Source organism: Carcharhinus amblyrhynchos, chromosome 17 (genome assembly GCF_965287045.1).
Source record: "Carcharhinus amblyrhynchos chromosome 17, sCarAmb.v2.hapA, whole genome shotgun sequence".
NCBI lineage: Eukaryota > Metazoa > Chordata > Chondrichthyes > Carcharhiniformes > Carcharhinidae > Carcharhinus > Carcharhinus amblyrhynchos.
Genome location: NC_137340.1, coordinates 17,074,863 through 17,097,381, shown reverse-complemented (window position 1 = coordinate 17,097,381; position 22,519 = coordinate 17,074,863). Strand labels below are relative to the sequence as shown.

Below are 22,519 nucleotides of genomic sequence, written 5' to 3'. Positions count from 1 at the left end.
GAATGGCATGTCTACTGTCCTGCTTTTCAGTAATGTTTTCCAGTCCATCATAATCAACTCATACCTCATACCATCATTTTTATTGTTATTGAGATTCAGCACCCTGGTCTCAGAATCAACTACCTCTTATCCATCTTCATAAAGAATTCTGTCATATTATGGTCACTCCTCGTCCCTAAGGATACTCTCACAACTAGATTGCCAACTAATCCTTTCTCATTGCGCAGTGCACGGTCCAACATGGCCTGTACCCTTGTTGGTTACTATTCTCTGGGGTGTGGGCCCTGTATTAGCAGTGTCCATTCCCAGCCCACCCCAGGAGAGGGGGTGGCAGCCGGGAGGAGGAAAGTCTCTGAACCATGGGGCCATCTGCAATCTAGAATCTGCCATTGTCACAAGTAGGTCACTGTGGATTCCTGATGTTGCATGAATGGAGTGTTGCAGATGGTAGGGATTCCCCTGGTGGCATTAATGCTTTGGCTTCTTACAGCTAGTGAGGGGCTGATAGTGCCTACCAGGAGGTCCAATCTGCCAACACAGGGTTCTGACAGGTCCCCTGTTGTTGTACTTCAGTCTGGCCTGTGCAATGATCTGTTCATCCTGCCCTTCCAATTGTAGCTGCCATTTGGAGTGGTGGAACTGATTGCCCGCAGCCCATTCCATGTCAGGGTCTCCCACAGCCACAGATTTATTAACACCAGTGCCCGCTGGCTACAAATTGCAAGCCTCTCACTTCTGGGTCTATAGTGGGGTCACATTAAGTTCTGGACTTCATCTCTACTTCCCATGTTGCAATAAGTGCTACTATTTCATGTTAAAAACTATGATATCAAGGAAAGTACAAGATGTATAATTACATCTGCCCATTCCATTTATCCCCTGTTCAACAAACTCACCTGAAGATTACATGTAATCTTGACTTCATATGGAACAGCAATTAATTCTCATAGAATCAAACAGGACAGAGACTGTTCAGTCCATTGTGTCTATGCCACCTCTCAAAGTTACCAATTGTCTGTTTTCCCCCCCCCCCCCGCCGAACCTTTTCTTTTCTAAACAGTTTGCTTTTGAAAGTTACACCTGCATCCAGATCACATCTTGCTAAAGAAAAAAATTGCCAGACTCCTTAAAATCTACATTCTTCAGTTAACAACTCAGTGAAAACCTTCTTTTCCCCCCTAATCTGTTCGTGTCAAAACACCTGTATTATTTTGAGCACATTATATTAAGTCTCCTTCTCTAAGTAATCCCGTCCCAGGTTCTCGACTACTTTGCATAACAGAAAACTGTCCGTGGTAGCAATTTAGAGTAAATCTGCTGTCTCTAAGGCTTTAATGTCCTTTCTGAAGTGTAGTGCTCAAAAATTGACAATACTCTAGTCGATGCCTAATCAGTGATTTCTAATAGTATAGTATTACTATCTTGCTTCTATGTTCTATGCCTCTAATAATAAACCGAATATCTCATTTGCATTTTAACCACTTTATCAACGTGTCATTTTCAAAGATAGACACAGTTTCATAAACCCTCAAGGTTCCAGGAAGTGCAGTTACTAAAATAACCTAGATGTTTCAGTTTTTCACTGGTGCTGGAAAGGTTAAGGGTGGCCTGATAAAGGTCTCTGTGATTCAAAGCATTACGAGGTTATTTCAGAGAAACCAGAGAGCACAAATTTCAGATAATCAAAATAAAATGTAACTGAAGGAATAATTTCCTTTCTGACAATGGGGAGGGGTGTAGAAGTTTAGAATGTGGAATTATCTGACACAAATTGTTTTAATGCAGAGTCTGCAACTACTTTTCAAAAGAAATTGAAATAGTTGGAAAAGTGGAAAATTAAAGGTTATGGGAAACAAGTGTGGAATTGGATTGGATGGACCAAATGACTCATTGTAGCATTTTAGGTCATGCAGATTGAAAAGCTGAAGTGTAGTAATTTTGTTTATAATTAATCATAGAATCTCTACAGTGTAGGGGCCATTCAGCCCATCGAGTCTGCACCGACTCTCCAACAGAGCACCTTACCCTCTCCCCAAGCCCTAACCTCGTAACCCCACACATTTTCCATGGCTAGTCCATGTAACCTAGCCCTAAGGGGCAAATTACCATGGCCAACCCACTTCACCTGCACGTCTTTGAATTATGGGAAAAAACCAGAGCACTCATGGAAAACTCACACAGACACAGGGAGAAAATACAAACGCTGTGGATAGTCACCCAAGGCCGGAATTGAACCCGCGTCCCTGGAGCTAACCAGTGTCCAAATGCTAACCAGTGTGTCACCGTGCTGTCCCATATCATGCATCATATCTCAATTCTTACCTCAAACTATATTAGGTAGTGGTGGTGTGGAAGAAGTACTTGTTGTATTTCAGTTAACTTTCAGCTAGATGGCTACAGGAATGAAGGCTACAATTTCTTTAGGAGGACCCTACTTCCTGGAAGCCAGGCAGTGCAAATCCACACTCTTGTCCTTCCATGGTTACCTAAAAATGTTCTGGAATTTTGTGCATAATTGCTTCTCAAGTTATTGCCATTCAACAATTAGTGAACATGTGATCTTTGCATGACACAAGGGTTTGTCAAAGGCATGTAAAAACAAAATTCCGGAAGTACACAGGGTCTGTCCAGAGAAAAGTATTAACATTTCAGATTGAAGGTCTTTCGCAGTCCTCAAAGGTCATCGACCTGAAACATTAACGATATTTCACTCCACAGATGCTGCCAGACCTGCCATATTTCCAGAATTTTCATTCTTTTTAAAAACTTCAGATTTCTAGAATCTGCAGTATTTAGTTTTTGTTTTAAGAGCAGATCAGGTTTGACTTGCTTGAGCTTGTTTTGATCAGGTAAGAGAGAGGATTAATGATGGTAATACTGTTATGTGGTTTATGTGGATTTCTAAACAGCATTTGATAAAGTATTATAAAACAGACTTGTCAGCAAAGTTGGAGCCAGGGAATAAGAGACAGTAAGCCCACATAATACAATGCAGCGGAGTGACAGAGAAGAGTACTGGTGAAAGTTTACTTTGCAGATCAGAGAAAGATTGTATTAGGGCTTCTCCGAGGCCAACGTTAGAATCCCTATATATTTGCACCTGAAGAGGAAACAGGTCAAGGGAAAAGGCAAATTACTCTTTCAGAGAGCCAGCTGAATGGTCTCCTTCGATTCTAAAATTCTACCCAGTAACAAACAGGAGCAGGAATGTGAGCGTTCAAACCTGCATCCTCATTTAACAAGATTATGGCTGCTTTGATTATGGCTTTAGTTCCTCCGCTTTTTCAGCTTGCCTTCCATAACCCTCAACATGTTTGTAGATCAATACGCTGTCTCAGCTTTGAATACGTTCAATGAACTAGCCTCCACTACTTTGACAGTGGTGACTGCAACGATACACAACCCTCAAAAAGAGAAATTCCTTCTCATCTTACTCCTAAAAGGATTGCAGCAGCAGCAATCAGCTTTATAAATTGAATATTGAGTAGAAATGCAAGAAAGCTATGAAGAACATGCATAATAGTAGTGGAGGCCCAACCAATGTTTTATGTCCAATTCTAGGCATCTTGCTTTAGAAAGGAGGTGAAGGCTTTAGAGGGTGCATTGTTCCTTCAAAAGCCATAACCTTTACTACCCAGGACAAGGACAGCAGTTGCATGTGAGCACCACCACCAGCACCTACAAGTTCCTCGTCAAGCCACACACCTTCCTATTTGGAACTAAATCGTTGTTCCTTCGTGGCCACTGGGTCAATGTCCCTCACAAACAGCACTCTGGGTGTATCTACACCATATGGACCGCAGTGATTCAAGGTGGTGCTCACCACCACCTTCTCGGAGGCAATTAGAGAAGGGTGGTGGAAAAGGCTGGTCTAGCCCAGACCGCTCGTGCTCCAAAGAATAAAAAAATTCACAAGAACCATGTCCAGGAATGAGGTGCTTCAGTACTGTGGACAGATGAGAAAAGCTAGGGCTGTTCCCTGGAGAAGATTAAGGGGAGATTTGGCAGAGGTGTTCAAATTCATGAGTGATCTGGACAAAATAGAGATACATTGCTCCCAGTGACTGAATGCTAGAGAATCAGAGGGCATGGGTTTAAGGTAATTGACAAGAGAAGCAACGTAACATGAGAATACTTTTTGTAAGGAGTGAGTGGTTAGAGCTGGAATGAATTACCTGAGTGGTGGAAAACTGCTTTAAAAGAGAACTGAATAGCACCTGAAGAGCAAAGGTTCTCGAATAGGGAAATAGAGGGGGAGTGGGATTAGACGAGTTGTTCAATGAGGGCCAGCATGTACACAAGAGGCTGAATGGCCTCCTCCTGTGCTGTAACCATTCCATGATTCTACAAGTATTGAAGCATTGATGAGTGTGTGTGTCAGATTCTGGTAGAAGTGTCAAAACAGACTCTGTCAGTAATGCTAGTTATCGATTGTACCAAAGGGATGAGCTCCGCACACGTGAAGATTGGCACAATAACTGGGGGTAGAAGAGAACAAAAAAAATTTGGAGGGACAGCATAGGAAACAGTTTTTTTAAAATATACATGAAGTGGTTTTTGGGCTGTAAAGTCTGTTCAACAGCTGATGGGACAACAGCCAAAAGTTTCGGTAGTATTGAACCCAAAGCCACCATTTTACCTCAATAATGGGGAAGTCATGGTTTCCTACATGTAACAAAATGCAGCAAAATTTATATATAACTGCAAAGGTCAGAATTATAAAATAACTAAATAATTATTTAAGGCAGAACGAATGTTATATTTATCTTAGCTTCGTATTCAGCATAGTTTGCTAATGATGGACAATTGACTCGAAGGTAAAAAGGGAATTTAAGACATGCTATTGACTGAAGGAAATGACCACAGTTCAAGTCCTTCATTTGGGCTTTTATTATGAATGTCCCAATACAGTACAATTCAGTACAGGCAAAGTACATTTGTGCTATTTAATCACACCCAGACAAAATCAACTCAACATTCTTCTCATTTTCATTTACTGTTGGAATTGCTTACCCAAAAAGTGTCAGCCTAGGAATGAACTATTTTGTACTGATGCTCAGAACACAGTGGTTTTGTTTTCTTTTTGAAGTTGACAAGGGGAATGGGGGTGCGAGGAATGAGAATGAAGGAAGATGAGAAATATAATTGAGTAAGCCTTGGTTAGATCATTTGTATTGTCTCTTGTACCACGCTCAGTCCATCAGATTAGCTCTATGTCACTGACATATGGGTTAAATGAGTCCTTCTGCTCTGAAAATCCTTGACCAATAAAAGCACTGCACTTCAGTTTTATAAAAAGTTAATGTGATGAAACAGAACAGTTTTAAATAAAAGCAAAACATCAGGTTGTTTTGTTGCTTACTTATTGCTCAGTAGACTAATTTTTTAAGTGCTTTTTGGACATTAATGTAATATTACAGTACAAGATAAGTTAGAGTGTGATTTTTAAAGTTATATTAACAGCTTCTATTCTGTAATGTGCAAACTTAATTGTGTTAAGTTTTACCAGTTATTTGCTGCACATTAGTTACGAAGATAGTAGGACATCTCAGGACTAATAGCTGAGGAAGATGATGCAGGAAGGTAGTGAATTTGAGCAAATAAAACCTTGCACAAGGGAAAGGAAGAAAATTTGTGTAGAGCCAATTAAACCACTGATGTCAATTTGAAGGAACTGGAAACAATATTTTCTGGCAACATACTCTGTTTCTCTGCTAGAAATTAGTATTTTCCATTGCTTATGTTGCAACAATTCATTAAATATTATATTCAATATTCCGAGTAAATGCCATATAAAATTTCTATAGATGAGTATTGCCTGTAGATGGTGCTGTTTTGCAAGTTCAAGTGGTCATGGTCTCAAAATCTTTTGCTCATGAATTTTCAGCCAATTAGACTGCAAGAGGTGTCTGTGAATTTATTATCAGCTGCAGGTCATACCAACACTCGTCAATGATCATGCAAAATCATGACAAATGTTACTGCTTCATACAACTAAGTTTAATAAGATTTACTTGTTAGTACAGAAAAATTAAAGTCCAAACTACAAACTTAAGCATTGGTAAGCAGTAGCAGCATTGAGCTCCATGTTTAGTCACAGTACTGCAGTTCCGTACAAGCATTAGTCCAAGCCAAAATGTATATGCCGTGTAAGAGTACTAGCTAAACAATCTAGGAGAACAGTAAAAGATACATTTAAAATTAGTAGTTTGTTTAGAAACAAAGACATCCTAGCTTTGAACACTCTAAAAATGATGTTTTCCATTACTTAACAGCAAAGTTACAAATACTTGTACTGTATACCCCAATACAACTACATCCAGAAAAGTTTGGCTATATTATGTTTAATTAGTATTAGCACCTTAATGTTAAGTGAACTGACTCAATACTAAAAGTGGTGCATTTGCTATGAATTTTGTGCAAAAGAAAAATTTTGCAGAATTTTCACATTTACCTATATATCCGGCTAGCTACCCTTTTGGGGTATATAGTAATTGCTTGCATTTATAAATACTTGGTGGCATATTTTCAACACTGTAGCAGCTAACTGAGTCTGAGAGGAAAAGTTTGGTTAGTAACTAGAAAGAAAGATCAAGTGGATGTACAAAGCAGTACAAAAACTGGTTGCTATAAACAATCCAGCCTTCACAAAAAAAAAGGCATTTCCCATCTCCAAAAAAATCCATGCTTTATCACTCAGCAAGACAGATAGACTCCCCATATACAACTATGATTCTTTTCCCCCACAATAGCACAACATTTTGTCTGCTCCATTCTGATCATTTTATTGCCCATTCATTCAATTACATCATCAATCACTCTACATTGTCAGCCGTTTGTCATTACCACACCACTGTAAACCACTTCAGCAAGTTAATACATGAAGCTTTGCATTTCAAAACTAGACACTTTAGTAACAATATTACAAATGTTTCAGCTCCAAAAAATAACAAAACTGAAAATAAACTTTAAAGAATTAGCATCATAAAATTAATTTATTCCAAGTAAAAATACAAAATAATATTGGACATTGACCAGATATGAAAGTCTCTCCCAGAAATGACTATTATGGTCAGAAAAGCAGTCTGTAAAGAAAAATAACTAAAATAAAAATGAAAAATATGTAAATATGTTTAAATCCTCTGGTTTTAGCAAAAATCTCTAAAAATAACAATGAATATTTGTATCAGTACAAAGGCTACATTGCTATTGAAAAAATACTAGCATGAAGAAAGGTACACATTTGACAGTAGAAAAATGATTTAGTGAATCACGATGTCTAAAGTTTGCAATGAAAATAAATCTTCACTAAAGATTTATGCTTTTGATTTCTTTTTTTTTACAAACAGTACAAACAGTATTGCACATTACAACAAAGAGTTGAGGTTAAGTTAGCCTTCAAAATTGACTAATTCAAGTCTCCAACATCAAGAGAAGGCCACGTATGGACCTGATGCACCAAGGGGCTCTTAGTCAAGTTACAATTTGAACACCTTAGAAATAACATTCTCAATCTGAAGGACCTCATTTATATTCATTAACAAGTAAACAAATTGGGGCATGTTATAACTTAACATAAAAAAGATATTCATACAAAAATAACATGAACAGAAGAATTCTTTCACAATTCTGGTCAGTCGGTCTTAAAGGATTAATGATAAATACACAAATTAAGTGAAAAATATTTTAGTTTCATTTTCTACTAACAGCTTCCAGCACCAATGGAGATGTGTCTATCCCAAGCCGTTTCTTTTATTAACTATTTCTTTACATTCCAGCTTTTTAAATTCATACATTAAACTATATAAGGGGAAAAACGGTTTATAAATGTTCACTTTTCCACATTTAGGTAGATTCTTTTTAAAGTCTTGTACTGTAGCTAACTACAATTCTCCATATTAAAGTTATAAAGCTCTAGCTCCTTCAATTTCCAAAAAAGCAAATAAGCATGAAAAAAATAAAATTACCCATCTGTTAAATCATTTCCTTGCAGAATTAAATTAATATATATTTTTAGAATAAACTTACTTAGAAAATATCAATTTCTTTCCTATATTTCAAAATTGAGGTATTGCAAAAGATCATGTCAGTCAGAAAGCACGCCTTAAAAAATCAGCTGACTGTTGAAAACTGTCCAGATACAAAAAGTAGTGCATAACAAATGTCTTATACAGATAATGAAAAAACATAGAAAAACATGCCTGGGCAAGAAAGCAATATCACAAAAAGCCCAGAAGTTAACCTCCAAAGGGATAATAAGCGATTTACCAGTAAAAAAGTAATTTCTTCTTTTTTTCAAAAAAAATTCCATTTCAATGCCAATATTTGCAACTAAACACTGAAAAATAAACTAAAAAAAGAAAATAAAGACTTACTGGACACAAACAGGACATCACAACACACAAATGACTCAACAATTAGTATCAAATCTACTATGCGGTGTCATATCCAGTCAGATTGTCCCCAGAGCTGCTGAAGGTCACTGTGTACAAACCCCCTCCCCCCCCCCCACCCCCCCACTGTCGGTACACTTAGCCTGTGTTTGGTTGAAATCTGCAGCCCCACCGTTCATGCTAAAAAATGTCCACTAATTAGCAGATCTTATTAGAATTCAAGCTTTGCAGGATATAACCAGGGATTTGGGGAGTTTATTCTGAACCAGAAAGCAGACATCTCCATTTTGACTTTGTGCAGACAGTTCTTTAGCATTAGTTTCCTTTCCTAATGTGCCTACTTGTCAATCCGACAAATATATTGGTAGTGTATGAGCTCTTTGGTTTTCTGGACAAGGTCTGAAGCTATGTAAATGGTGCAAGCAGCAGAATATTTTTTAAACTGAGCTCACTCTGTTTATACACTGGTTATGAAGCATCACTTACTTCTATGTCAGACATTACAACGGTTACTTTTATCACAGTACTATACATAATCACCTTAACTATATAAAAATTGCACAATATGTGATCACCGCAGAGTACTTCACCTACCATCAACATAACTTCAAAATATCCTACATCTATAAGAACTTGTGATATCTGTAATGCTTTAATGGACACAGATTCAAACTCCATAAGCATTTACATTACTGAGGCATGCCTTCCTCCAGTTATTAGCCAATTCTCTCATACTGAAATTTTTTTTCCTGTAGCCTACATAGTTTTTTTTGTGCACTGGTGGGCAGGTTGTCAGCAGATATAAGAGACATGATACACAAAATTTATTGCATGCAGCAACCTGGTTAAGTAAACATGCAGTCAAATCTACTGACCTTCCTCTGGAGCTATCTCCATGCTATACTGCATTTTTTCCCAGCAGCATTATGCTCCACATTTATTTATAACCCTAGCCTGATAAAGTACTATGATATCTGCAATACCATTTATTTAGCAGCAAAAGCTATTGCAGCAAACATTTACATAACACTAAGAAAGACCTAACCAAAAAAACCCCAGCAAAATCAAATTGAGCTTATGAGGTATTATTCTTGCAAGTCAAAATGGAGAGCAAAAAAGGCTTACTTTTAGGGTGATGGTATCCTAAATGATCCAAAATGTATAATTGCTGAATATCTGAGAAAAATGTTTTGCTACATATGCCACCTACAGTGTGTTACCTTTGGTAAGTCTTCTAGGGGCAAGTCTAAGTTTCTGAAAATAAGTGCATGCTCCTGTCATGGGAAACAGTTATGTGAGCTGATGGCATATCAGCTGAAACTCCTAAATCACAATGCAAAGTCCAATTTTAAACAAAACAAAAAAAGGTACCAAGCAGATGTTTGAGAGTCAAAGTGCAGATTCAGTACAATTACTCTGAAATTTTATATACCAGACAATCTTGGATGAGTTCAGTAATGTGACTTCAAAAAAAAACACAAAAACATTCATTATCTGAGGAAGAATGCACCCATTTCCAGAACCCTCTCAGCCCTGAGGCAGCGCTCTCCACTCCAGTATGTGTTGGTAGACTATAAGACTCTTCAGCTCCAGCGAAATGGGACGTGACGTGGGCGATCACCTCCTTCCTTCACAAGAGGCTTGTGGAATTCCCTGCCTGCTCGTGAATGTATGCTTGCCCAGCAGTATTCACAATAATACTGCAAACAGGTAACATTGGCACAGAAGAAAGGAGCAAATTTCCCACCACAACGGGCACCCTGGCATTCATCACACATCTGGTCATCCAGGACATATGGCTTGACTTCCACCTGCAGCAGGAAGATAGATCATAATTTTTCACATGATAAACTGTAAACTATATATTAAGCATATGAAATCAAAACACCATGTTTAGGGAAAACATTTATTCAATGCTTAACTTGCAACTTTTAAGCCTACAATTAGAGATTACAATAGGGAGAGTTTACAATGGGAATCCTTAAAGTTGCTTTTATTTAAATGAAAGCCCAAACCCACATGTTCCCAGGCTTTTTGGGATTTGTGTTATAGATCAAAACTGTCTCTTCTTCTATTTGAAGAGATTAAACTCAGCATCGAAATCAGCTGCGTAATGTGACATGCATGCATGTGTATTGTATCTGCAATTCTTTAATGGATGCAAATTCAACTCTGCACTACTTCAGCAGGTAAAGAAGAATCGGGCTTCATCAGTACCAAGTCATTAATGGGCATCAAACTCCACCACCTGAAGTACAGTCTTTTGCTCTTGCTTCTTTCAAAGTGTCTTTCATGTAGAGGACTTTACGATCTGTCCCAGAAACATTCAAACGAGGCTCAATATTATCCAACTCCCAACTCTTGCAGATCTATCCTGACGGTGGAATTTGATGCTGGCTGAAGAGTCTGTCCAAGGTGTTGTGTGTAATTTCATGCTTTTTTTCAGGTGCTTCTTGTGGAATTTATGGGCAAAATGGTGGCGCAGTAGATAGCACTTCTAACTCTCAGCACCAGGGACCCAGGTTCAATTCCAGCCTCGGGTCACTGTCTATGTGGAGTCTGCACATGTGTCTACATGGGTTTCCTCCCACACTCCAAAGATGTGCAGGTTAGGCTGATTGGCCATGCTGAATTGACCCTAGTATCAGAGGAATTAGCACGGTAAATGAGGGTAATGGAAATAGGGCCTGGATGGGATTGTGGTCAGTACAGACTTGCTGGGCCTAATGACATCCTTCATTTCTATAGTGATTCTATGGGACTACTCGACAAACCTAGGACTAGTCTCCCGATTTTACTCAGGACAAGACAGTCAGGGTGAAACTGCCCAAGTACTGGTGTGATGGCTTGTTTGTTGCTGAAAAAGACACATGAATAGTTCTTACAAAGATAGCATGTTTGCAAATTAGATGTGGACTTGAATAAATGTATGGAAATAAAACCATTGTGCAAAGGGTATTTTCATTTAGGTTTGATGCACGACAAAATTTGTAGGGATAGTGATATTAATTGATAGGATGATCATATACACCCACTCAGAGCTTTAAATATTCAATTTCATACAAGTCTGCTCAAAAATCCAATTTAGTCAATGCCCAAAGGACAAAAAACAGTGAAAGTACATAGCTAGACTGTAGCAGGTGCCAAGGTCAACGGCTTCAGTGCACAGATACATTGTATTAGATACTAGAGGACTTGGCATCCAGTTGATGCAATTAATCAGATTTTCCAACAGTTTAATTACACCGTTCAAACACCCACATCTTAAATCTGGAAATTTAGATTTGCTTTAATTTTGAAATATTCAGAGATTGATTTGTTTAACCATGTTCAACACAATTAGTTTACTGATCAATTCAGAACACTGCTTCTAATGAACTGGATAGGTCAAAAACATGGCATCAGTCATCTGATTTGATGCAATGCCAGGAGAAGTGATATGTTGGACAATATCCTCTCAGAATGCCATTAAATTCATTCACCCCAGCTAGGGAATCCAAAGGATCAAAGTGCCAAAGATGGGAAGGTGGTGACAGCCACCATTGTTGGATCACCTTTAGCAATTGCAGAGCCATCACACAACCTTGTAGGCTTCAGATCAGTAACATCCTGAAAGGGCTAGAGTTCCTGCCACCATTCAGGAACCAAAATATAATCTTATAAATGTAGTAAGACAATCTTATAAAATCACCAAGGTGAAATACACTTGCCTTACATTCAGATCATTTTTATTACTCCTTAGTGTGGCCAATAATTTGTTGGGCAAGAGATTGAATGACTGCAGTTAAACTTCAGTCAAAGTAATGGTGTGGCCTGCAGTTGTAGATTTTCAGAATACCTAGGAATGGATTCCATGGTCAGCAGTGAGCCAGCTGTGTTCACTATTAACCTCAAAGAACAAAGAAAATTACAGTACAGGAACAGGGTCTTTGGTCCTCCAAGCCTGCACCAACTATGTTGCCCAACTTAATTGAAACCCTCTACCCTTTGAAGGACCATATCCCTCCATTCCCAATCTATTCACGTATTTGTCCAGATGCCCCTTAAAACTCACTGTCGTATTTGCTCCCATTATCTCCCGGCAACGAGTTCCAGGCACCCACCACCCTCTGTGTAAAACAACTTGCCTCGTACATCTCCTTTAAACCTTGCTCCTCACACCTTAAACCTGTGCCCCCTAATAATTGACTCTTCCACCCTGGGAGAAAGCTTCTGACTATCCACTCTGTCTATGCCTCTCAATCTTGTAGACTTCTATCATGTCACCCCTCAACCTCCGTCGTTCCCGTGAGAACAAACCAAGTTTCTCCAACCACTGCTCATAGTTAATGCCCTCCGTACCAGGAAACGTCCTGGTAAATCTTTTCTGTATCCTCTCCAAAGCCTCCACATCCTTCTGGTAGTGTGATGACCAGAATTGAACACTATATTCCAAGTGTGGCCTAACTAAGGTTCTATAAAGCTGCAACGTGACTTGTCAATTTTTAAACTCAGTGCTCCGGCCAACGAAGGCAAGCATGCCGTATGCCTTCTTGACTACCTTCTCCACCTGTGTTGCCATTTTCAGTGACCTATGTACCTGTACACCTAGATCCCTTTGCCTATCAGTACTCCAAAGGGTTCTGCCATTTATTGTATATTTCCTATCTTTATTAAAACATCCAAAATGCATTACCTCATATTCGTCTAGATTAAACTCCATCCACCAGCTCTCTGCCCAAGCCTCCAACCTATCTATATCCTGCTCCATCCTCTAATGGTCCTCACTGCTATCCACAAATCCACCAACCTTTGTGTCGTTCGCAATTGAATCCCTTCACTTAAGCATGAGAGCGGAGAGCAAAACTGAAGAGCATTTACTCAAGGTAAAAGTGAAAGCCAGGTACGACACTGCTTTGTTCCAAAGTGATTGAACACATCCCAAGGCCCTGGCTAAGCTCCCCTCCTCCAAGTATGCACCCTCTACAAAACAACATAGACATGAGGCCCAGGTGGCCAAGCCACCAGCCTGCCTTCATCTTGCCCATCTCTCTGTCCGTGGACTTCTGCCCATGATTACTTCACTGAGACTTGAAGCATGGCCAAATGAATAACCCAGTGCCAATGCCTCTACTGTTAAGTGTGGCCTTTGGCACCTCAACCCCATCATCCTGATACTGTGAAATAATCTGTGTTCCAAAATCAGCCACCTCAACACCTTCAATCTGCAATTCTGACACTTCCTGACCAAGGTCCATGAGCTGGTGTAGCTCAGACGATGCAAAAGCAAAATACTGCAGATGCCAGCCATATCTTTTCCACCTTCCACAAGATTATGAGTAGTGACATTATGGGTGCGGCTTAAAGGAAAATGCTACAATGTTAATGGTAACTAGACACCTCAGGTTAAAAGAAATAGGTAGAATCAAGTTTTGTTCCATAATGTGACCACATTGGCTGAAGTAAAATTCCACAAAATCACTCACTGTTAAATTAAATGAAAGGTTGTTTTAAGCATTCTGCATCATGAACAAAGGTTTGAATATCCCTTCTTATTGCATGTGTTGATCGCTTAGAATAATGCTTGACAAAATCAGATGCAAGGTGTGTCTCAGTATTGTGTACAGCATTACACAATGTCCTTGGGCTGAAATTTCCAAGTCTCGTACCACTGCCAGAGTGTTCGGGGAATTTGGCATCTAGCCAAATCTCCAGTTGCAGCAGTGGGGCTGGATAATTCCAGCTGCTGGCGAGGTCAGAGAATTCCTCCCCTTATTTAAAGAAAGGTGTAACTGTATTGGAAGGAATTCAGAGGAGGTTTACTAAATGGAATGAGAGAGTTGTCTTATAATGAAAGGCTGTGTAGGCCGGGCTTGTATCCATTGGAGTTTAGAAGGGCAAGAGACAACTTGAAACATACAAGATCTTCAGGGGTCTTAACAGCGTGTATGTAGACAGGATGGAGAGAAAATCTAAAATTAGGGATCCCTATTTAAAAATGAGTTGTCCATTTAGGAGAGAATTTTTATTGTCAGAGGGTTGAGAGTCTTTGGAACTCTCTTCCTCAAAGGGCGGTGGAAGGAGAGTCTTTGACTATTTTTAAGGCAGAGGTGGATAGATGGTGGGGAGGTGGGGGTGGGGGAGGGGTGAAAGGTTATCAGGACAAGTGGGAATGTGCAGTTGACATTACAATCAGATCAGCCAGGATCTTACTGAATGGTGAAGCAGGCCCATGGAGCTTAGTGACCTACCAGGGCTCCTAATTCATATATTTGGATATTAAGATATTTACCTAATAAGACAGAATAGCAAATAATTTTTATATTCCAACTATCACAGGGTATTCAGAAAGTAGCCACAGATGAGTGCTGCAGTTCACAGAACAAAGCAATGCTCTGAAAATGAAAATAACCTCTTCAAAACAGTACTTCCTCAGCAACACATGTACTTGCAGGCTACAGAGTTTGCCAAGTCTGCTGTTAAGAACTTGGCTGGCAGAGCTAAGATTTTTAAAAATTGTGGCCTTGATTCCTCACAAATACCTTTCAAAAATGAAATTAGCTTCTTCAGATTTGTGCATTATATTTAAATACACATATAGAATTAGTTAGAATAAGGGGAGTTTTAAAAAGATGCATAGTACAAGAAATTATCCTTGTTCCCAACACTACAAATAGCTGCATAATCTAGTGTTGCTATTGCAATGTAATATGTCTCTGTCCCAGATTAGCGGGTCATTTAAAATAGTGCATCTTACGCCACCATCCAAAATAAAAGAAATCGTCTTAGAATGAAGACTGTCAAGTAAAACACTGGAAGAAAAAAAAATCATTGATGAACGTAGAACTAATTGAGTGGGATAGGGTAACCGGAAGAGATCTAAGAGTAAAAATGAACAGAATGCTGAACTACATTGTCAAATCAACCTCAAAATCATAATTATATAATGCCGTGCACAGGTTACACCTTGAATATAACATTGATTACTGATGGTCTAGACCAAGGAGAAATATCTTGGCAGCAATACAGAGAATACCACAAGCTGACACATCAGAAAGGTTTAGAAACATTTAAACTTCTGAATATACATGATCTTGGAGATATGCAAGATACTAAATAAAATGGAAAAGGTTATTTCTGAGTGCATGCCAAGTCATGAGTGCAGGACAAAGGAAGATGCATACAAACTGAAAATGGATTGAACTAGGATTGATGCAAGAAGCAGCTTTTCATCCAGGGTGTGGTTAATGCTTGGAATGATCTACCAACCTGGATACTGGACAGAAAATACCAAGATACATGTTGTAATCAGGGTGTGTGAGGGATCAGTAAAGAAAGAAATTAAACCTTAATGCACAAGATTTACTTATATACAAAAGCACAAAATGAACACGTAATAGAAAATAATGAGTGGAGAGATTCATATCTCGTTCCAAATTGGAACATTGCCAGTAACACAAGCAAAACAGGGCATATGCAAATAAAACTATTTCACAGGCACAGTAACAGCATTAAATACAAGTTATCATCAAATGTATTTTTATAGCAGCAAAGATTTAATAAAGAATGATATACAGTACCCAAATTATTCAAATTTAGCTATTCTGCACCATATTTAATTGTTAGACATCATTGCAAGCCTGGCACTGGCAGTTTTCACAGCTAGGGCAAATAAAGACAACTCTGGAATCCAAAATCCGTCAAGGAAATCATCTTATCTCCACTTAACACAACATGCTGAACCTAACTGCAGGAAAGTTGATGCAGGGATAAGAAGGTTCAATAGCCAGGTTACCCCTGCTGCAAGCATCGGACACTGAAAACCAGAAAACCACAGTAGAGGTAGCACACATTTTTGCAAAGGAATCGGGTTTCAGATGAATGTGTGCACAATGCGAGAGTATATAGCAAGTGGACCGCACAATGCGAGTGAAAAGGAATTATTATTTAGTTCTGCTCACTCTTGCAAGGCAAATATAACAACTTCAGAGACGCTTCTAGCATGAGTTTGGAGATGTAGAAAACTAGATTTTCATAATGGAATTGCATGTGAACAGCATAAGAGGAGCAGAGATGTAGCATATGTTAAAGTTTGGCTAGAAAAGCTAGTATCTTCACTTCTATTAAATTTGATGCGTCTTATATTTCCAGATGACATTTAGCACTAGAGAAGCAGATACCAGCCTGGCATTTACAATCAGCCGGAAGACTCAGTTGTTGCTGTCCTACCCATTTTCTTCATAAGAACATAAGAAATAGGAGCAGGAGTAGACCATCTAGCCCTTCGAGCCTGCCCCGCCATTCAATAAGACCGTGGCTGATCTGAAGTGGCTCAGTTCCACTTTCCCGCTTTCTCCCTATAACCCTTGCCTACCAAAAACCTATCTACCCGTGTCTTAAATATATTTAGCGAGGTAGCCTCCACCACTTCAACAGGCAGAGAATTCCAGAGATTCACCACCCTTTGAGTGAAAAAGTTTCTCCTCAACTCCGTTCTAAACTGCAGCCCCCCCCCCCCCCGCCCCCCCCCCACCTTGAGGCTGTGCCCTCTAGTCCTGCTGTCCTTTCTGAGCAGGAAGAATCTCTCTACCTCTACCCTATCCATGCCCTTCATTATCTTATACGTGTTTCTTCCGTGTTTTTCTGCTCTCCACAGCAGGCAGAATGAACATCCAGTGGAAATCTTTTGCAAAAAATCTGCTCAAGTTTGACTCCAAATTTTACTAGTAGCTTAAGTGAAAAAGTATTTGTGGCTTTGCTATTGATCCAGTCTGAGGGAAGGAAGACTGAACAGGTTTTCCCTTACTTTCCTTATCAGGCGAGAAGTCAGATGCAACTTTGGAGAACACCCACCACCAACGCCCCCTTAAAAAGAAAATTTAAGCACCATCCCTCCACTTTCTAATCATGGACTCTTACAAAATAACCTCCCCTGTGACAGCAACCAGGATTCAGTCACAAGAACAGAGGAAGCTGGAAGAACACTGCCAGCTTCTATCAGGAGAGAAACAGAGTTAATGTTTCTAGCACAGTGGTTAGTGCAGCTGCCTCACAGCCTCAGGGACCTGGGGTGCATGTGGAGTTTGCATGTTCTCCCCATGTCTGTGTGCGATTCCTCCTTCGGACTCCCCCAGTTAAAAGATGTGCAGGTTCGGTGGATTGGCCATGCTAAATTGCCCCCCTTTGTGTCCCAAGATGTGCAGGTCAGATGGATTAGACGTGGTAAGATACTCTGTTAGAAAGTCGGTGCCGACGTGATGCCCAAATGTCCTCTCCTTTACTGTAGGGATTCTATAATTCTTCTAAACTCTCAGAATTGAAAGGAGGGAGAATGTAAAAACTGCAACAAAAAGTAGCAACTTTAAGAACAAAAGACAGATGACCTGGTAAGCGAGAGTAAGAAGTGTTTTGCATCGACGCAATATACATATGAAATATTAGGGGCGGGAGGGGGTGGTGGTGGTGGTGCAGGTTAAGGTGGAGGAGAAAGGTCAAAATCTAAAGTTGCCAAACTCAGCATCAACTCCCAAGGGCTCCAATGTGCCATACAAGAAGATGAGATGCTACTCCAGGATTCAGTCTCTTCCCTCCCAACATTATGCCCCATGTTCTAACTGTTCTCCCTGGTTTCAAGTGGGAAAATAACCAGGGGCATGCAGGTGAATCTCAGCACAATGTTGAGGCCCTCTGCCTTGAGCCCAGCCCAATCCAACCCGAGTTAAAATCAGGGCTTATGATTCAGTAGTCACAAGTATAGTCTTTGGAAATTGCAGCATCTTTCATTATTTTTAAAAGACTCAATGCCAATTAAATGTCAAGTATTATTTAAGTTATTGTGCAAACAAACATTAATAAATTGAAAAGATCGCTTCTGTTTCAGGGAAGTTACTTCTTTTCAAAGTGATTAGAACACCAGAATTCCACGTGAATCTCTATAAGGTTTAAAATTATCCAAAAAAAAAACCAAAAAGCAGTCACATGTATTGCTGCATGTCAGAACCACAAAGAATCTGACACCTTTCTCCACCATGTGTTCAGCGACAAATTAAATTAGAAAGGATAAAGCTGTTACTGTCCTGGACTACACTTGATTCCGGACCTAGAGGAATGGCTTTTTACAGTTCCTCCTTTACAGATTTCTCATTTGAGAATTTGATATTCATAGAGGTTTATTGCATGGAAACAGGTCCTTTGGCCCAATTTATCTATGCCATCCTTTTTGTACCGCTAAGCTAGTCCCAACTGGCCGTGTTTGGCCCATATCCCTCTGTACCCATCTTACCCATGTAACTGTCTAAATGCTTTTTAAAAAGACAAAATTGTACCATCGTCTACTACTACCTCTGGCAGCTTGTTCCAGACACTCACCATGTATGTGAAAAAATTGCCCCTCTGGACCCTTTTGTATCTCTCCCCTCTCACCTTAAACCTACGCCTTCTAGTTTTAGACTCCTCTACCTTTGGGAAAATATGTTGACTATGTAGCTGACCTATGCCCCTCTTTATTTTATAGACCTCTATAAGATCACCCATAAGCCTGCTATGCTCTATGGAAAAAGGTCCCAGTCTATCTAAATTAAACTCCATCTGCCATTCATCAGTCCAGTGGCCAATTTAGCAAGATCCCATTGCAATCCTAGATAACCTTCTTCACTGTTCAATATGCCACCAATCTTGCTGTCATCTGCAAACTTACTAACCATGTCTCCTAAATTTTCATCCAAATCATTAAAATAAATGACAAATAACAATGGGTCCAGCACTGATCCCGGAGGCACACTGTTGGTCACAGGCCTCCAGTTTGTAAAACAACCCTCTACAACCATCTTCTGCCATCAAGCCAATTTTGTATTTAATTGGCTTCCTCACCCTGGAGGGTGAGAGATTTAACCTTATGCAACAATATACCATACGGTAATTTGTTAAAGGCCCAACATCAACTGCACTGCCCTCATCTACCTTCTTGGATAGCCCTTCAAAAAACTCAAATTCGAGAGCTATGGTTTTACACTCAAAGTCTTGCTGATTGTCCCTAATCAGTCCTTGCCTCTCTAAATGCCTGTAGATCCTGTCTCTCAGAAAACCTTCTAACAACTTACCCACGACAGATGTGAGGCTCACTGGCCTATGGTTCCCAGGCTTTTCCCTGCAGCCCTTCCAAACTTGAGGACCTCACCTCTGGTTGTCAATGATTCAAACATCTCTGAAGGGGACCTGCAATTTCCTCCCTAGCCTCCCACAACGTCCTGGGATATACTTCATCAGGTACCGGAGATTCATCTACTTTGATGCACTTTAAGACTTCCAGCACTTGCTTCTCTGTAATATGTACACTCCTTAAAACATCACTACATGTTTCCCCAAGTTCAGTAACATCCATGCCTTTCTCAATAGTAAATACTGATGAGAAATATTCATTTGGGATCTCACCCATCTCTTGTGGATCTGTACATAGATGACCTTGTTGATCCTCAAGCGGTCCTACTCTCTCCGAGTTACTCTTTTGCCCTTTATGTATTTGTGGAAGTCCTTTGGGTTCTCCTTCGCCTTATCTGCCAAAGCAATGTGTGTTCCCTTTTTGCCTTCCTGATTTCTCTATTAGCTCTACTCTGACACCCTCTATACTCTTCAAAGGATCCACTTGATCCCTGCTGCCTATGCATAAGACCATAAGATATAAGAGCAGAATTAGGCCACTCGGTCCAGAGTCTACTCTGCCATTCAATTTTTTCTCATCCCCTTTCTCCTGCCTTTTCCCCATAACTCCTAATTTGCTTATCAATCAAAAACCTATCTATCTGTCTTAAAGTCACCTGCCTCTACAGCCTTCTGAAGCAAAGAGTTGCACAGATTCACCACTCTGCCTGAAAAAAATTCTCCTCATCTCTGTTTCAAAGGATCATCCCTTTAGCTTGAGGTTGTGCTCGCTCGTTCTAGTTTTTCCTGCTAGTGGAAACGTCCATTCCACGTCCACTCTATCCAGGCCTCGTAGTATCCTGTATGTTTCAATAAGATCTCCCTTCATCCTTCTAAATTCCAACAAGTATAGATACTCAGCATATGATATGCCTCCTCCTTCTTGACCAGGGCCTCAATATCCCAGTCATCCAGGATTCCCTACTTCTACCAGCTTTGCCCTTGACTCTTAAAAGAATGTGCTTACCCTGAACCCTGGTTAGCATACTTTTGAAAGCTTGCCATTTGCTACAGGTATCGTTGCCTGCCAGTAGACTCCTCCAATCAATTTTTGAAAGTTCCAGTCTAATACCATCAAAACTGGCCTTGCCCCAGTTTAGAATTTTAACTTTTAGGCCAGACTATCATTCTCCATGCTATCTTAAAACTAATGGAATTATGGTCACTGGTCCCAAAGCGATCCCTCACTAACACTCCTGTCACCTGCCCTTCCTTATTTCCCAAGAAGAGGTCACGTTTTGCCCCCTCTCTAGTTGGGCCATCCACATACAAAATGAGAAGTTCCTCCTGAATACACTCAACAAATTTCTCTCCATCCAAGTCCCGAATTCAATGGCTACCCCAGTCAATATTAAGAAAGTTAAAGTCCCCTACTATTACAACCCTTTTTTTTGGATAGTAGCTGTAACAAACTCATTCACTCAATTTATTGCAGTTTTGAGAAAATATATTCTGACCCAAGGAAAGATTCATATTTATTTGGAGTAAAGTTATACTTGCATTTGTCACTTAGATTTATAATCCAGTTTAAATTGACCAAAAACAGATCATTTATTCAATGTAAAATCTAAAAAGAACTCACTTCAACAATATCTGCAACATTACTGAAATATGCAGCTGCTATGCACATCTCAAAATTAAAATCTGATGCTTAGACAACACCTTCTAACACCGATGACAGGAATGATCTAATGGAATGGTAGAGAGAGGCAGATACATACTCTGGTTCCTATTTTGCTCTCAAGTGGAAACTCAGACTTCAGTTTCTCCCGAACACGTAGTCTATCAGCAGTAAATGCAGGAGTTGGTGACTGTATCTGTTGTTGGTGTCGGCCAATTGCCATTTCCACAAGCTCTCAGCTCGACAAAGTACTGGGTACATGAGATTTGACAGCAGTGCCATTGGCCTTGCGGTGATCACATCACCATGAGCTGGATTTGTGACAAGTCAACTTCAACACTTACTTCCTTATTTTGCAGAGAACAATTTTGGAAATCAAACGCATTTAAAATGCTTTGTTTTAATTTAGAGTTCACGCCGGTTTTAAATTCTCCTCACAGCCACTGAAACAAAGAGAAGTAAATGTGCGTGCGTGTTAATGGGCCAGACATTAAGATGTGTTTCTACCATTCCAGAGAAAATGATTAATTTATTCTTGCAACCTAAGTTTAGAGCTTGACAAAAGATCCTTGACCTGAAATGTTAACTTGGTTTCTCTTTCTGCAGATACTATTCAACCTGTTAAGTATTTCCAGCATTTTCTGTTGATAATTGCTGTATATTCAACTGGTTGCTGGTAAAATAAAAGCAGCTTAGTGATGCATATCTAGTCTTGCCTCACTGAAGCATTCACAGTCTGTTCACAGGAAGATCAGAGAAGCAGATGTGTAAATAGCAGTGCAGATCACGAGGATCCTCACATCTCTGGATTACCTTATTGTACAATTAGGCAGTGAACAGTATGAGCACATCCCTATGTGCAAGACATTGAACTGGTTATGGGAATGACCTAAGCTGTTGAATGCAGAGTAGAATTAAGCACTTACCCAAATATCATAATAACTAAGGTAACAAATAATTATAATTTCTAACTGTTTTAAAATTCAATTCAAACACAACTGTGTGAACTTGTGTCCTCGCTATTGTTTAAACGTATACTCAATAGCTTTGGCTTGGGGCAACTTCCCAGAACACAGTAGAATTCTGTTTTGCAAACGTTTGTCACAAATTCAGCCAGCAGATAGTACTGAGATCAGCACCCAACCAACCATGGCTTCTGCTGTAATCATGGAGCTTTCTGGATTACATAGGAGTGTTTCTTCATTAGGAATGCCGTTGGAGGCGAGGAAATCTCAAGAAACATCTCCATAAGGGTTGAAAAAACTCATTTTAAATAAATGCAGGGTAGCTCTTAAGCAATTTCAATAAAAAAGGTGTTCCGATAGTTCAA

General features: G+C 39.7%; 1 protein-coding gene across 6 annotated transcripts in view; it reads right to left on the bottom strand.

Moving 5' to 3' along the window:
• Positions 1-8,517: 8,517 nt before the first annotated feature.
• The window catches only part of cpeb3 (cytoplasmic polyadenylation element binding protein 3), a 102,168-nt gene continuing 88,166 nt past the window's right edge, over positions 8,518-22,519 (bottom strand). For all 6 annotated transcript variants that reach the window (XM_080205568.1, XM_080205571.1, XM_080205572.1 and 3 more), the window contains one exon: positions 8,518-10,204. In XM_080205568.1, coding sequence (XP_080061694.1) covers positions 9,977-10,204 — 228 coding nt within the window. In that variant the 3' untranslated portion in view covers positions 8,518-9,976. The remainder of the gene's footprint in view (positions 10,205-22,519) is intronic.